The following is an 18,421-nucleotide window of genomic DNA, read 5'->3' as shown; positions in this document are numbered from 1 at the left end:
ACGAGGTCTCGAAAAATTTCGTAAGGAAAAAATTTGTAAGGAATCCATTTTAGGAAAAAAAGATAAAGCCTTTTTTGGACCATTCTAATTTTTTAGAATATCCTGCAATCATTTGTCAAAACTTCCCAAATTAAACACATTAATTATATTTCTAAATCTAAATCCAAAACTAAAAATCAATTATTAAATTTTGGATCTAAACTCATGAAAGTTTATACATATTCAGATTTCGTATGTTAAGTACTTACAGCTTAACCATTCAGAGCTTCCTTACCGAGAAAAATTATGATTATCTGAGTAAATCTAGAGATACCAATTAAAATTATCTCACGTTCGTGTTGTTTAAAAGGCCGGAAATAGTATGTATTTTGTTCCTTAGCTAAAGATTTTGACAGAACGTGAATGTGTTTTTTTTTTCGAATGCACGTTGTCTTTTTAGGTTGTAGAACCTCGTTTGACAGTACAAAAATATCCTTGCAAATTGAATTCTGAAAGTATGTATATTTCTCCAAAGTCTTGTTTATGTTAACCTGTTTACGAAAATTCGACGACTCGCGGTAACTTTCCTGGTATGGCGGACGTTGGATAAAGGAGCAAGAAGATAGTGCAAGTTCTCTTAAAAACTTTTATATTATGGTTCGGTCAATAAGACCGAGATAAGAAAAAATATTTTAATAATTCATTTTAAAAATAATGGCGAAAATTTTATTTGGGTTCACGATTTTTCGATATATTCCGTAAATTTGGGCTTTATTTTTAAAATACTATACTGCAAAATATATATAGTAACACACGCGCATCATTTTCTTTTAATGTTATTGATGGGCAACTTTCCATCAACCGATTAAGATCCAGACCATTTTCAACATGGTATATTAGAAATTGTAGATAATTTGAGGAATTTTGCGAGCTTTATTATTTCTTTATGTTGTTTTAAATGTTAACATTAAATTTCTTTACAGGAAAGCGGAAATAATAAACATTCCATTCCAAATCTTACTTTCCAACATTTTTAAAATTTGCTTTTTTAGTCTGAAAACGGAAGTGAATAGGGATCTGATTTTGATTATTTTGTTTGACAGGTAAACACGTGGTGACACCCGCCCGTGACGGTGCAATTGGCAAGAGGGTTGAGGAAGAGGAGAGTCACTCACTCAGTACCGAGCTGATTGTGACTTTTCACTGTTTTCGAGACAGTGATCGCACCTAGAACATTTAAAAATAAAGAAATAAGGAAAGAAAGGAATTTCTTTCAAGGAACCGAGGAGAAGTACCCAATTCTACAAGAAGGCTCTAGTAATGGAACGCGAGTCGAATCCTATGCAAGCACTATGCCGCAGCGGCTGCGGATTTTATGGTTCGCCGGCAACAGACGGCCTCTGTTCGCTATGTTTCAAAGAGAACCTAAAGAAGAAGCAGCAACCCCCCGTATCAGCCACCCCTGTATCAGCCTCGCAGACCGTATCCAGTAACGCCGGCACGTTGCAAAGCGGTTTCGGCAGCCCAGCCTCCACAGGAACAACCGCACAGCCTACCATTCCTACCATCCCCCAACCCACGACAGATTTACCCGGTCCTAAAGAAGTAAGATGATTTTTTAAATAAAATTTTCTCACTAAATGTCACCTTTTTTTTTAAGGAATTTTTCACCTTTTTCTCTTCTTTTCGGGTTTCTCATCGTTTTTTACCTTTTTTTTTTACCTTTTTTCAAGTGAAAAGGAAAAATTTATTACAAATTACAAATTGCACACCAAATACAGTTTTTATTACACTTTCCTAATCGACGAGCATTGAACCAAATGATCAAATTTTCTGACGGAGGAGTTTAAACTTCAGCCAAGAAGAGTTGAACTTTCAAACATTATTTTGAATTGAAAAATATGAATGTGTTGCAAGCCAGTTTAATTTTGAAGCAAAGAAGACGAATTTTCAAATAAAAATATAAATAAGTCAGTTGAAATTTTGATTAAAAAATATTACTTTCTAAGAAAATAGTATTTTCAGTAGAAAAATAGAATTTTCAACCAAATAGTAGAATTTCTAACCAGGAGATGATTTTCTAGCCAAAGGTGATTTTTTTTTTTTTTTTTTTTTTTTTAGTTGAATTTGCCATTCAAAAAATATCTTTTTAACAAAATAGTTGAAGATTAATTCTGAAACAGTAATATAATACTTTTTTGTTTTATTTTTTATCAAAAGAACTAACTTTCATTGAAAAGAGATAAATTTTGAACCAAATAATAGATTTTTTGAACCAAGAGATTAATTTTAAAGAAAAAAAGGTGAATTTTTAATAATCTAGTGGAATTTTCAATAAAATAATTAAAGGTTCAACGAATTTGTGGAGTTTTTAACTAAACACCAAAAAAATAATATTAGACTTGAATAAAAATGATTAACTCTCTAACATAAAATGTGAATTTGTAACAACTACAAAAAAAATTCCACCAAAAGATAAATATTCAACAAAAAAATATTAGTAAAAGAGATTATTTCTTAAACAAAAATACAATAATATAAACAAAAATGCAATAATAGACTTTTCAAATAAAAGGAATTACTTTTCAATCAAAAAAGATAAATTTTCAATAAAAAAATAAAATTTTTAACTAAATAGTAGAATTGTAATCAAAAAGTAGAATTTTGAACCAAAAAAATGATTCATTAAAAATTCCTCTCTGGTTGAAAGTTGAACGAATTTTTTTAAATTTCATTTTTTTGTTTGTTAAAGATTCATAATTGTAGTTTTAAGTTCGTTTTCTGGTTAAAAAATAAAATTAACAATTCTTTTTGTTGCAAATATGTTTTTTTTTTAATTGCAAATTCAAATATTTTGTTAAAATAGTCAACTGATTAATTGTAAATAAACTTTTTTTGTTATTTCATGTTCTCGTTTTCAAAATTAAATTGTTTTATAGATTGTTTTATATTTTTTAGCTTGAAAATTCAACAAACTGTTTTTTGTTTTCAATTAAAATTTTGTTGTGGAAATATCAACTATAACATTTTTTGATAAACATTAATATTTTTTGTTGAAAATTCAACAGTTTGGTTATCGCTGTTTTTCATTCTTGTCTGAAAAATTTTTCTTGGTAGAAAATTCATTTTTTGGTAGAAACTTCATCTCTTTTTGAGCGTTTAGTTAAAAATGCAACTTCTTAGTTGAAGATTTATCTACTTTGGTTGAGGATTAGACTATTTTATTGAAAATTAAAAAAATTGGTATAGATGTAAGTATTTGGTACAAAATTAAACTTTTTTGTAGAAAATTGGTTTATATTGCTACTTTTTAAAATTGAAAATTAATTTTTCTTGATAGAAAATCATCTACTTAATTTTTTTGTTAAAAATTGAACTGTTATGGTTTAAAAATGCAGACTATTTATCTTTTTTTGCTTCAAGATTTAACCATTTGGTAACGGTCTAAGAGGTAAAAAATTGAATGTACTTGCAAAAAAAAGTTTTTTTTTTTGCTTGAAAATTAATTCTCAGTGGAAATGTAAATACTCCGTTTTTCAGGGTGGCTTTTACTGGCTGTTCAATTTCAAAGATAATGTCGAATAATAATTTTCCCAATTTGATTGTATCTGAAAATATTGTCCCAGCTAAAATTAAAAATAATGAATTATACATTTATTTTGTAATCTGTAATTACCAATATGAATAAATGTGTATTTTATCACTATTTCTAATTTAAAGGGCCAGCAGTAAAAAAGAATCATAGGGATATTTTCCGCGGGTTTTTCTAATTTTGCAGATGTTACTGTCCAAAGTTGAATTTCACCGCTGTCACTTTAGAATGTTGGCAGCGGTGGGATTACTGATATTCAGATTTGAAAGTCACAATTTCCACGTGTCCAGATATATATGAGTCTATAGCTTTTTCATATGAAGTTTTTTAAAATCATAAAAAATTAAGTTATTTTTTGGAATCAATAGTTGTGACGGAATCTCTCTTCATCCAGTTATTAATTTTCCAATTATCGACTGATGGGATTTGTGAGTGTTCTATTTATTTGCCCAAAATTTTCAGTATAGAAAAAGGAAATCACGGAATTTCACTCAAATTCAAGAATGCTTTTAAAAAAGTTTCGTGTCTGATTAAAAATTTTTCGTGTAATTTAAAGTCAAAGTAGTTTGGGTCTTAATTTTGCATTTATAAAAGGTTATTAGAAATTATATTAAAAAGTATTTTATTTCAAAATTATTTAAAAAATATATTATCAAAAGTTATTAATTAATTCAAAGTTATTAAAAAAGATATCAAGTGATTAAAAATGCCGATTTTTGTCTAAAATCAAGGGGATAATAATAACAAACATCCTAATAATTATAATTTAATGTATACAATATTATAACTTACAGTTTTTTGAGAGTATTTAATACACTTCGCTTTCATTTCTAAAATTTGCTTCAATTGTGCTTTTTCTTTCTTATTTTATAAATCAAGTTGAAGAACGAATTATTTTTACGTTAAAAACATCCTTGATTTTAAAAATGGTTTAATTTGAATATTTGTCCAATTAAATTTTAAATAAAAAATGTGTAACTTTAAGAAATATCTTATCAAGAGTCTTATAATTTTTATTGCTTTTCCATCAAAATAACCTGTAGTCTAAACCTGCTATCCATCCAAATTTTTGAGTTCTATAAATTCAAGCATTTGATACTTTTTGTTACTGTATTGAACTATTTTCTTGAAAATTGTTTTTTTTTTTTTAATTTTAATTTTTAGGCGTAAATTTTTTATTTAAAGAATTTAAAAATGCTGTTTCAAAGACTTAAACGACTAAACATTAGTAGAGTTTGAAATAGACAATTTTTGGTAAAAGACCTTTTTAGTTGATCAAATGTGAATATAAATTATAATGGTTTTTAAAATTAAGTTATACGTTAAAGATTGACAAGCGAATTCATTTGACACGAAGATTTGGAATCAGTTCAAAATTTAAAAATTTCCCGATTTGAACGTTAAAAATCAAACTGTTTCAATTGGAAAGTCTTGGTATTTAAACAGATGTAAACGCCCGATTGAAACTTTATAAACTATTTTTAATTTTTTAATAATTTTAAAAGAATATATTCTTGTATAAAGGCTTTTATTAAACTTCAAATATTATTTTAGACTGAAATTTGCCCTTTTTTGTTAAGAAAAATAACAATTACCTAGAATTTAGAAATATTTTATTGTTCACGTAAAATCAGTAGCTATAAATCAAATATTCAAAAATAAACTTTGAACATTATAATTTTCATTGTTCTATTTGAAAAAATGTATGCTACAGGTAAAATTGTTGAATGTTGATGTATAATAAATGTAGCGAAATATTTAGAAAATTGTCAAAGATGAAACTGGAAGATTTGAAGGAAATATTTTTTATTTTGCAGTATGTACGAAAAATGTTCAGTATTGAAATTAAATTTTGAAGCTTTTTAAGGATTTTTGAACTATTTAAAATGAAAATAATTAAACTTTGAATTTAAGGCGTGTTTTGTTTATAACAAAAATGTGACCGTTTAATTTTTAAGATTTCTAGCTTAAAACTGATATTCGTTAATTCAAAATTCAACAATTAAGTTGAAAATTGAACTAAGTAAGGTTAAGAATTTATGTATTTTGTTGAAAAATCGTCTTTTGCCAGAAAATTAATCTTTTTGTTTAAAAATGCAACAATTTAGTTAGGAATTCCCATTTTCGAATGCATCTGATCACGTGTTCAATCTGTAATGTTGATGGTTGTCATAGTAACGCATTCAAGCAAAATTTTTGGAAGTGACAACATGGAGATAAATTTTTAGTGGATTATGGCCTCAAACCGTGGGTCATCTTCATCGAAAAAAAATAGCAAACGTCGCATAAAAAAACGAGTAAATTGTTTTCTATCGTTTAGATTACCATCTGAGGGAGTATCTTATGCCCATCCGTAATTTGCGGTACGTGTGGGCAGTTGGAAAAAATTTGAAAAATAAAGTCAATTATTCTTTTATATATTTGGGTCTGTTTTATTATAACGAATACGATGCAAATGATTTAATAATTAAATAGTGTTTTAAATTAAATGTTTCAATCTTTAAGAGCAGGAAAAAATCAATTCACAGAATTCGGGCGAGTTAATAAATTTTTATTTTATTTTTAGTTAAGCAGAGACGATCAGGAAGATGAAGTCGGAGTCAGCAGTGGAGCTGCTGAAGGGTCGATCAGTAGCGGGGATGTGGACGACTGTTTCGATGGAAAAGAGACTGACAAAGACTCCAAAAAGAAGAAAAACCGCTGTGCCCTTTGTCGCAAGAAAGTGGGGCTGACAGGTGCGTAAAATTCTTTATAAATTCGACCCCCCCCCCCCATCTATGCGTTTCCCCTCGTATCTCAACAGGCTTCACAATCATTCCCCTCTTTTCTTCTTTATTAAAGAAACTGAAATTCGAAATGAATTAATATGATCCAATACGAAAATCTTAACTATATTTGGCTGAAAGATCATCTTTCTAGTTAAAAATGATTTTTTTGTTGTTGAAAATGTACCTTTCTCAGTTGAAAAGCATCTTTTCCGTTCAGATTTCAATTTTGTGTCTTTGGCTTGAAAATTCAACTATTTTGATTGAAAATTCCTCTTTAAAGGTTGACAATTAAACCATTTAGTTAAAATTTAAATTTTTGATGTTGAAAAATCGTTTCTTTTCCTTGAAATTTAAGCTATTTGGTTATCAATACAATTGTTTGGTTGTCATTTTTTTTTAAATTCTACCATTTCATTTAAAAATCACCTATCTTGGTGGAAATTTATCTTTTTTTTTTGTCGGCAATTGATCTTTTTGTTAAAATTGATCTTTGTTGTTAAAAAATAATTTTTTTCTTGAAGATTCATAATTTTAATCAAAAATTCATCTCTGGCTGAAAATTCAGATATTTTTTTAAACATTCGTTTTTTTCGTTGACTGAAAAATTTTTGCAAATTGATTTTTGCAACTAAAAATGTAACTATTATTCAATTTTTGGTTGAAAAGTATTCTTGTTTAATTGTAAATTCGTTTTTTTGTTACGAATCCAGCTTTTTCGGGAAAATAAAATGATTAAAGTTGAAGGTTCATAATTTCAGTTATAAATTTATCTGTTTCGTTTAAAAGTCAATCGCGCCAGTTTGAGATTCATCATTTGAGCTTAAAATTCATCTCTGATTGAAAATGGTAGGTATTCATTTTTGAGAAACTTCATTTTCACACAAACTTATTTTGCCGGAAAAAATATATAGATTTACGGACGATGTAGAGATAAATCATAGAGGGGATCCCGATTGTGAATTCGGTAAATCGTTGTACAAACGATTCTACTACTTTTAAATTTTAGAGAGAAAATCAAAAAAGAGGAAACTGATAAGTAAATATGTGGTTAAATAATACAGTGAAACTCTTTAATAGTCCTCCCTTCTATAGCCCTTCTGAGAAATGACGCCGCGCCAGAGGTAGGCGAAACAAGACTGCGCGGGGTCTACGGTTGTCACTCAGGAGAGCATATTGAGGCTTGAACAGACAAAAGCGAAGCAGGCTATAATGAGTCAGTTTCCACTCACCGCCAGCCCCAAAATTGGCGCTATAGAAGAGTTACACTGTACTAATAAATATAAGACAATGTTCAAATAAAAAAGTGATGCATATTGGGAATTGTTAAACCGCGATACCCCACCTGGTGACAAAAATTCAAACTAGAAATAGTAGGCACGATTTTAAAGATGTATTTTAATTTGTGCATAAAAGTGTTTTAACAATTTTTTGTGGAGTTTAAAGTATTTATTGGATAATAAAAATAAGTCATTATCGGAAACAAAGTGTTTTAGATGGAATTTACATATTATACAGTAAAGAACTACACTTTTTGACAGAAATAGTTTTATAAAAAAGACAATTATTCTCTTTATCGTGATTTTCAAAATATTGTAAACTTAAATGGACTTACTTTGAATCAAAAATAAATTTATACATTAAATATTTACTATTTAAAAATCTGATCTTAAAGTTAGGTCAGAATTCGTGTTTAAATTGCAGTCGTCTATTATTCGTATTCTTGGCATAATATGGATAAAATTGGTCGCTTCATACATTAATTAAAGTTTATTTAAGCTTACAATGCATTGAAACTCACATTAGATAATGAAATAATTGTATTTTTTTTAAAAACCTATTTCACAAAAATGTGTGTTTTTTTTACTGTATAAGATGGAAATTCTATCTAAAACTATTTGTTTCTGATGAGTATTTCTTTTTAGTATTCAATCATTGTTTTATACTTCACAAAACAATCGTAAAAACACTTTTATGCCAAAATTAAAATACATGTTTACAATTGTACCTACTCTTTCTAGTTCCATTTTTCGGCACCATGTGGCGTAATGGTAGACCACCATTCTCAATAATTAATTTTTTTTATTGTAAAACACACTATTTCTATGGTAACAACTGTTTTAATTTAAATTTAAATTTAATAATGTGAATTATTATTCAGTAATAAAAAATTAATATTAATATGATTGAAAAATAATAAGATGGATGGTTTTTCAAAGGACCGTTCGTTCGATAATAATTAAACCTGATATTCCAGGTCTTGAAAATACATATTTCTCGTGAAGTTTGGTTAAGAACTGAAATCTAATGTAGCCGGATGGGGTTTTAAAGGTATTATTGTTCTGATATTAAAACTTGGTATTCCAGGTGTTGAAAATACATCTTCCTCGGATATTACCAGGTAGGATTATTGGGACAATGAGGCCTTTAATAATCCATCTGGATATCTCCAAGTTTAGTTCTTAAACGTACTTCCCCAAGCTAGCTGTTATTTTAACACTGGGACCACAAAGTTTAATGTTTGGAATAATAACACGTTTGAAAAACCATCTGGGTATCTGAAATTTGAGTTTTTAATCACACTTCCCCGAGGAAGATTTACTTTCATCGCGAGGAATACCAGATTTATTAATCAGAAAAATGAGATATTCAGCAAATCATCTTCGCATCTTAAATTGAAGTTCTTCATCAAACTTCACCGAGAACAGAAGAGGCTGAGCCCTTTTTCTCTAGGTGTGAGCAGGGGAATAAATAATAATAATAATATTGAGTGACACACTGTGTACATTAGGGTGGCTCAAAAAGGCTTTTATTTTTTAGAGGGCAACGGTCCCCCCAATTTCATTCCAAATTCGAAAAAAGAAATTCCCTATTTTTTTATTTTTCGATTTTAACAGGTGCCGGTTTTGGACTTGAAGTTTCCCATGTAAAATGCATGGGGGAAATTTTTTTTTTTTTTTTTGAGTTTTTGGAATAATTTTTTGAGTTTGAAAAAATGTGAGGGGAAACTCTGGGGGCTTGTAGAGAATTATCAAAAGAAGAATTTCATGTATCATATATATGGGTTTGAAACCCCTTACACACCCACACGAGAACCTGAAAACTACACTTAAAACAAAAAATGTCAATTCTTCCTGAAATCGACATTTTGAGCAATGTATTATGGTCTTTTTTTACTTACAATTATTAATATTGTTCTAATGAAAATGTTCATTCTCATGGGTTAATTCATGTTTAATTATTTAAACAAATGGAATTTGTTTAAATATTTTTTTTCGAAATTTTGTTTTTCACCTTAAAATTATTACTGTTAGTCTAGTGGAATATTTCATAACATTGGTTCATTAATTTTCAATTGTTTGAACAAGTGAAATTCATTTTCAATTATTTAAACACAAGGATTTAAATAATTTCGTTTCGATTTTTTAAAATAAAAATTATTACTGTTGGTCTAGTGGAATATTTATCAGTAATAATAAATAACTAATTAATAATTAATTTAATAATCATTAATTTATCAGTAATTTTTAAGAAATAATTTGTATTTAAACAAAATTTTTCATAAAATTAATCAAACATGTTGATAAATATTCTACTAAAGAAATATTAATAATTTTTAATAAAAAAATTATTCACAGTTTTTCCATGTGTTTAAACAATTGAAAATTAATGAACTAATGTTAATAAATATTCCACTAGACCAATAGTAATAATTTTTAAGGAAAAAAACGAAATTTCGAAAAAAATTGTTGAAACAAATCCCGTTTGTTTAAATAATAAAACATTAATTAACCAATGTTAATAAATATTCTACTAGACTAATATTAATGATTTTTAGGGGGGGGGGCGAATTTTCGAGAGAGAGAAAATTATTTAAACAAATTCCATTTGTTCAAATAATTAAAAATTAATTAACCAATGATAATATCATTAAGGGTAATTTTCAGGTACTTGTAGGGTGTGTGTTAGGGGTGTCAAGCCCATATGTCTAATAGATGAAAACTTGATAAATGAAACTTCAAGTCAAAACCGGCATCTGTTAAAATAAAAATTTAGGGAATTCCTTTTTTCGAATTTGGATTAAAATGGGGGGGGGGGGGATCGTTGCCCTCTAGCATGAAAAAAATGTTGCCATGCATTTTTGTACCACCTAGTGTAACATAGTATAATAATATTATACTAAATACAAATTGTACATAAATAATAATAAATGAATTATAAAAAGTGAATAAGAAATACTGGTATGAAATTACTATTTCCAAAGATTTCACAAATATTAAAAAATATTTCCCAAACATTTCAATGATTTCTCAAAGATTTCACGCTTTTCAATCATTTCGCAATGGTTGTGGATAGGCTTAAAAGATTTTGCAAAGACTTGAATGATTTTCCAAAGATTTCAATAACTTCACAAATATTACAAAATATTTTAAATATTTTGCAGATTTGAGAAAGATTTGACAAAAGTATCATAAAAATGTCAATGATTTCTTAAAGATTTAACAGTTTTCAAATATTTGGCAAAGATTTCAATGGTTTCCCAAAGATATAAAAGGTTTTAAATATTTTGCAAAGATTTTGCATATAATTAAAAGAGATTACAAAGACATCAATGATTTCCCAAAGATTTCAATAATTTTACAAATATTACCAAATTTTTCATAAATATCACATATTTCACATAGATGAAAATGATTTTCCAAAGGTTAAAGAATGTTGCAAAGATTTCGGATAGATTTACAAGATTTTACAAAGACTTAAATGATTTTTAAAAGATTTGTTTCAGAAATATTTCAGAAAAATCTCCAATGATTTCCCTAAGGTTTCAGATATTTTGCAAAAATTTAGACAATTTACCAAGATTTAAACAATTTCATAAATATTATCACTTTTTTACATTCTACTCAGTGAAGGTATTAGATTTGTGTCAAGTTTGACCCCCCCCCCCACCGGTTTTTGTCAAATATCCACGTTTTGAGACCCCCTGAATCCGAAAAACAGGTTTTTACGAATGTGTCTGTCTGTCTGCATGTGAACACGATTACTTTTTAAAAGAATAATCTAGATTGGCCTTTGGTACACTCGTTTAGTGTCCTAAACTAAAGGTCAAGTTCGTTAGCCAGGCGTTTTGCATGAAAATTCAAAAAGTGGACACATTTTGTATATTTTTGAGGCCAGTTTCTCAAAAATTAAAAAATTCTCTGTATGGTTATGCATAGCATTCAAAAATTCGAACAATTTATTCTAATGACTTTTTTCATAATATCAAAAATTACCAGAGTTATAGCATTTACAAAATTCCAAAAAACACGAAAATGAACATTTTAGGCCAAATAACGGAGGATATGAAAACAAGTCAAGAGAAGAAAAATGTTGCTTTTTGAATGCCCTACAAGATTATCATAACAATTTTTTGAATTTTGTTGAAAAATCCAAAAATTACATTTTCCTTACTATATAATAATATACATTAATAGGAATAATATAAAATTTCAGGGATAAACTCGAGTGCGAAGCACGAGATACGTGATGAGAATGTGTTCGTTAAAGCCGAAGGAGCTGTAACAAAAGAGAATTCACAATCATTAAATCACTGTTGTCGATACTTTTACCTTTAGTTTTAAATAGTCTGTGCAGAAAAGTCGAGCACGTAGCGCAAGGTAAATACATTATCGAGCGCGAAGCGCTAGATAAATATATTGTCGAGCAAAAAATTCGGATAGTTTAAAAAGATTTCATAAAGACTACAATTCTGACCCACGCAGTTTCACAGCCGTGTGGAATCCAGTCTACAATAGACTGTTTACGTTTCTAAAGACTGATTTAGTCTCAAGGCCAGTGTGAGGCAACCCCCGAAACTGTCCTTATATAGGCGTTCTTGTGAATTTTATAACTGTATCAATGATTTTTCAAAGATTTTGAATAGATTTAAAAGATTTCACAAAGAGTTCAATGACTTTCCGAAGATTTCAATCATTTCAAAAATTTTATCAAATATTTGTGAAATATTTAAAATATTTCGGATAGATGAAGATTTCACAAGGATTTCATGCAGATTTCTAAAGAAATTAAAACGATCTGATGAATTTAATTTTGATTTCAGAGGGGGGGGGGCAATCCATACTTTGCCCCTCCCTGGGTGATTTCTGAGGGGGCATTGCCCCCTAGAATTCCGCCGGCTCTGCCCGAGAAATGTTTTTTTAAAGACTTGGGATATCAAGTTTAATTATCAGAATGAACAGACCTTTCAAAAACCGTCCACCTCATTATTTTTTAAACGTTTAAATATTAATTTTCATTATTAAATAATAATTAAAAATATGCATAATTTTTAATTTAATTTAATTATATATTTACTTACCAGTTCCTATTTTTTAGAAATAATTGTTTCTGAATAATGGATACAAATATATCCATATGTTTATTCAATTATTTATAAAGATCGTGTTATCTGATAGTAAACGTTTATAAAAACAGAATCTTTCAAATATGGAAGTATTTGGAAGATTGGACTAGATGAAATTAAATTGTAGAATAGAACTAGCTGTACATCAGGTAGGCCAAATTTGTGATTTTCAACGATTTTTCGGACTTTTCTCTAGTTTTTTGCCACTGTGCAAAAGTAGGCTAGACCCCCCTCCCCCGCACAGTGTTAAGTGCCCCTGATGAAAAATGAGATTTCAATTAATTGAATAAAAAAGTTCTATTTTAACATTTATTTTAAACTCAGATTTATAAGTTTATTTCTGCGTATTGTTTCGAAAACGTCCAGTAAACTATTGATTTTTTCTGTGACATGAGTTTTAGGGAAAATGAAATTTCGGACGAATGAATACCTACCGTTCATAATTAATTTTTCTAACTTAAAATTTAACTGTCCATTTTTTGTTTGATAGATTATCTTTTTTATTGAAAATGTATGTATTTCGTTGAGAATGCAACTATTCCAGTTGAAGATTCATCATTTTAATATGAAATTTATCAGTTTGGTTGAAAATTAATTTTTTAATTGATAATATAACTATTCCATTTTTGGTTTAAAATCTATTTTTTTTTGTTGATAATTCATCTCTGAACATTAATTTTTTTAACTGAAAATTTAACTCTTCCTTTTTTGGTGAAAATTTAATATTTTGTAGTTCAAATTCAACTTGTTGGTTGGACCTCTTACTTTCATCTTTTTTTTTTTAATAAATCTTGTTAAAAATTCGTCTTTTTGGTTAAAAGTTTATCTGTTCCAGTTAAAAAGTCATTTTTGGATTGAATTTTAAGTGTAAGAAGATGAACAAAAAATTTACTTGAATTATTATTTTAATTCATGGACTTTGGAGACAAAGTCAAGAAATTATTAATGATGTTTTTAGTATTATTTAACTATTTAATTAATTGATGATTCTAATATATTTAAGAATATATTGTAATATAACTTGTCAAAACTTTATAAATTAAACATATTAATTGAAACCCTAGAAACTGAAAAAAGCCATTATTTATAATAAAATCGCTAGCTGTATGAATATTCTAAGTTGATTGTTTTAAAAAATGGAAAAAAAAGAAAAATCTATGGAAAAAACCTGGAATTTTCTGTGCATTTTTTTCAGGATTTGAGTAAACAGTCTATATATGTGATAATGGTTGTACAATTAAATTATTTAAGCAGAACATTAAAAAAAAATGTATTAGCTAAGAACTTAGAGAAGGGTGTCAAGAATTGGTGCAGCATAAAAAGTATTTCCAATACTGGGACAATAATAAATATCGTTGAGTATCTTCTATATTTCAACATAAATTATAAAAGTAAAAATGTTCTATTATTTTTTAAGTTCTTTTAAATTTGTTACCACTATTTATTTTTGTCCTGACAAGTTACACATTTAGTAAAAAATAATCAAAAATATTCCCCAAAGTGTTAGAATGAACTGCTACAAAATTCGCCATTTTTTTCATTTTAAAACTTTCCGCATAACTTTTACAGCATTGTATTATTAAAATCTCCTACACTAAAAGAAAAAGTAATGTTTTTTCACATTTTTAATCCGTTTAAGAATAAAATTCATAATTTTATTAGCGATTTTATTCGATAACTTATGAATATTTGAGTGTCCCGCATCTGGACAAATTTTTTGCGAAGTTGCCTAAAGTGGGACGAGCTGTCGCTAATTGACTCAGTTTCGGACATTTGAACGTAAGTTGCGAAATTGCGCTTCCGTTACTGAAACGGTCACTTTCCCCGCGTTTTTAATTAAATGTCGTTAATTTTTCAACAAAAATTAGTAAGTGTGCATTAAAATTAAATATTATAGATTTACATGAAATATTAATAAGATTAATATTATTGATTTACTTTTTAAGATAAATTAAGTAAAGTAACTTTTCTGTTGAAAATTTATATTTCCAAATTAAAAATATCACTATTTTAAAGAAAACTCATCTTTTTTGCTGGAAAATGCAAATTTTTTATTCAAAAAAAGAAAAATATATCAATCAAATTGTTGAATTTTCTACCATAATATCATTTTTAACAAAACAGTTGCATTTGTCTCAACAAAAAATTTAATTTATGATTAAAATGGTAAATTTTCGACCCAAACAGACGAATTTTCAACAAAACAGTTGAAATATTAATGAAAGCAGATTTTTCACTCAATAAAATTTTCAACCAAATAATAAAATTTGTAACCAAAAAATAATTTAAATTGTTTGAATACGTTTTTCAATTTTTTTATTAACTTGAATTAAGATGAATTCTAATTCAAAATTTACTACCAAACAGTTTAATTTGCAAGTAAATCGATAATATTAGTCGACCATATTAAATTTTAATGCATACTTACTAATTTTATTAAAAAATTAAACTTATTAGTTATTATTAAATTACTTATCTAAGCAGTTTGCAAAATTTGAGGTTGGATTTGCAGGTTTCAGTAAACTACTTTAAATAATTTTTTTATAATGAATAATTAAACGGTAATCACGATCCATTCTTGCTTTTTCATGTATTCTGTAATAAATTATAAGTAAATTGTGCCATTTTATTTTGATAAACCCCGTTGGATTTTCCTTGTCAGTTTACCTTATGTATAAAATTGTTTGGTTTTTGTTTTTCAGGATTCGAGTGTCGTTGTGGTGGACTCTTCTGCGCTGTGCATCGATACAGTGACAAGCACGACTGCAAGTTTGATTACAGAGAAATGGGCGCCCAAGAGATTCGGCGCAACAATCCAGTTGTTGTTGGTGAAAAAGTGCAAAAAATTTGAACTATTTAGTGTGTAGTCGTTGGGAAAATGGTTATATAACTATATAAACAAACAAAATATAAAAACATGGAGAAAACGAGATAAATTATCTGGCAGCTGATTGCACATCGAGGAACGATTTTGTAGCGGATGAAAGGGAATACCGAGCGAATGCTATATTATGAGAGATTGTTGTTTGTTGTTGTTGTGTGAAACGAGAAATAATTCGGCAACGCGAATGAGTCGTCGGGCGTATATATATATATATATTATAATAAAGCATAGAAAAAGACGGAAATTAGACGATGACGATGACGACGGGGGAGAGAGAAAGTTCGCGCGAGTCTTTTAGCGTGTGTATATGTTCGATGAATGAATCTGAGTAACTTTTCGGGGTTAAAAAAAAGGAAAAAATCGAGAATGCCAGTGCCATGTCAGATTGTCATCTAGTGAGAGTTTTAAATTCAGGAGAAAAAAAATCTGGTTACTAACTGCTGCCAGCTTACTACTACTATTACCTATTATTATCATTGATTATACGGTTTATTATTACGATTATTCTATATTACGTTCACTAATTTACTTAAAGAACTAAATTTGCGCGAAGCAGGGACAATTCGTCGCAAAGTTTCCTATTTAAGTAGATGAAAACGGAATTCCTGGTGCAGTCAGTCGGTCCAAAATATCTTGTTAAGGCGGTCGATCGATCCATCGAACAGACAAATTTGATGCGTAAGTGTTTTTGTTTTCCATTACTATTATAATATCGTCGAAAGGAATGTTATTTAGGCGATGACTGACGTTGATGGGTGATCACAATTCTAGGTTTAACGATTAGTCTAATAATTATTAAGTATATTAGCCGATTGATTCATAAAGTAATGCAATAAAGTATAAGAAGTACTGTGTGTTTATGTCCAATCTCACCGAGAATATAACGAGCATTATTACTCATTAAATACTGTTTGAAATTACGTTTCGAAACATTGTTTATTTGTGCGCTAACCGTCCGCAAGTCACAATTATTCATCACGTGGACGACTACATTTTTCCTCTTTATCAAGGTTTATCTCATATTCAACAAAAACAGAAAAGCTGCGCAAGGTATTCCGCCGCTGCAATTTAGCTCTATGTGTTATATAAGTAATGGTTAGTAGAAAGTTTAGAGGCCGGGAATTTAAAAAAGAAAAAAGAAAAATGAGGGGGAGAAAATAAAAAAAAAAGCTTGATTTTAAGGCAACTGCACTTTTGTATCTCGGATCTCCACGTTGACGTGCTTTGATTTCCACTCACTGCAAAAGATTTTATCCAGAAATTTACTCGAGTTTTTTTTATTTTGCTTCTGTGGAAATCAGTGTGAATCAACCTTATTGTTATTTTTCTTGTTGCGTTGCGAAGCACACGGCATGCCAAGTTAGTCTTCCCGTAAGGAAATTGTTTTAGTTTTTAGTTTCTATTTTATCGTTTGTTACATTCTCTTTTCTTTTTTTTTTGTATGCATATTAACGTGATTGTTGCGACAAGAGAAGTGACTTTAGGGAATTTTAGCCAAGATGTTTTATTTGGTCGCGGGAATTGTTTTACGGGAGGACTAGCGGCGAAACTTAGGGACAATATTGCTTAGGGATTTTTTTGTTTCCGCTCCTCCGGTACTGATTACAAAGAGAGAGACATGAAGGAGAATCAAGAAAAAAAGGCTACGCAAAGTCACACGTACACACTTACACACGGCAGTGATTTATCAGTAATAATATCGACGGAAAGATTGCCTTCAGGCCTTCATCCTATTTTAGGCATAGCATATTTTTCTAACATATATATCGCAATATCGGAGTGATCTTGCCTAGCGAGAGAGCGAACCGACGAATAAAACAGAAATTGGAGGGTGTGAGTGGTTTGTGCGCAAGCAAACGTGTGTGAGAGAAAAACGGTGAGAATGTTGGAGAAGCGGCGAGTCGAGTAAAATAATATTATATAGATATATTATATATACAAACACGCAATGACGAACACAAGAAAAGAAAAAAAAATATATGAGGACGTACAGTCAGCGAAGTTTGTACTCGGCTATATAAGGACGTAACATGCTTGTAATTATTAAAAATTGATATTAGTAAGATTAAGCGATTAAAGGTAACGTCGACTTTAATATATTATGATTACCGATTACTATCCTTCGAATTCAATTCTAGCCTTTAGGTTCCAACTTAGGAAAATCGGAATTAGTGTGTAAATACACCTCTCCACTCTCTTTTTCCCTGAGAAAAACCTTTCATCTTAATTGGAATTAGCCTGTAAATACATCTCATCACTCTCTCTCTCTCTCTCTATTCCCTCTAAAAAACCTTCTTCTAATACAGTTCTCAACATTCATATAACCATAGTGGACTATATTTATGTATATTTAAAACGAGAAATATATAAATTCGTCACCCCAAATCTCTTCTTACGTTCAATTGACAACTTCATTAAATATTTGAACTGTGGAAGAAGCTCGAAATTCAAAATTTTAGATTTCGATTAACAGTTCTCGGACTTATCACACATTTGACACTTTTTTTTTTGAGTGATGACACTATTTTGGTACTGTTCGAAAAAAAATTATACTCAAGAGACTATTTTTTCGCAATTATCCCCTAATTACACTATTTCTTTACTTTTCCTTGAAAAATATTTTTCAATTTCTTCGCTAATAGTTTAAAATAATATGCACGCATTTGCAGTAGAGGGGAGGGAAATCTTACCAGAAAAGACGAATTTTTAACAAAATATATCATTTTTTAACCGAATAGTTGAATTTTTGACCAAGAAAATTAATTGTTTACCAAAGCGACAAATTTTGAAGAAAA

At 28.8% G+C, this 18,421-nt stretch overlaps 1 protein-coding gene across 3 annotated transcripts in view; it reads left to right on the top strand.

The window, feature by feature from the left end:
* LOC117173437 (AN1-type zinc finger protein 6-like) overlaps window positions 1-17,721 on the top strand; it is a 46,489-nt gene extending 28,768 nt beyond the window's left edge. For all 3 annotated transcript variants that reach the window (XM_033362003.1, XM_033362005.1, XM_033362004.1), the window contains exons 2-4: window positions 1,083-1,584; window positions 6,138-6,306; window positions 15,445-17,721. In XM_033362003.1, the coding sequence (XP_033217894.1) occupies window positions 1,300-1,584; window positions 6,138-6,306; window positions 15,445-15,593 (603 nt within the window). In that variant the 5' untranslated portion in view covers window positions 1,083-1,299 and the 3' untranslated portion in view covers window positions 15,594-17,721. The remainder of the gene's footprint in view (window positions 1-1,082; window positions 1,585-6,137; window positions 6,307-15,444) is intronic.
* The last annotated feature ends 700 nt before the right edge of the window (window positions 17,722-18,421 follow it).

The sequence above is a fragment of the Belonocnema kinseyi genome, chromosome 5, assembly GCF_010883055.1.
Source record: "Belonocnema kinseyi isolate 2016_QV_RU_SX_M_011 chromosome 5, B_treatae_v1, whole genome shotgun sequence".
Taxonomy (NCBI): Eukaryota; Metazoa; Arthropoda; class Insecta; order Hymenoptera; family Cynipidae; genus Belonocnema; species Belonocnema kinseyi.
This window is presented reverse-complemented; position numbering and strand designations above follow the sequence as displayed.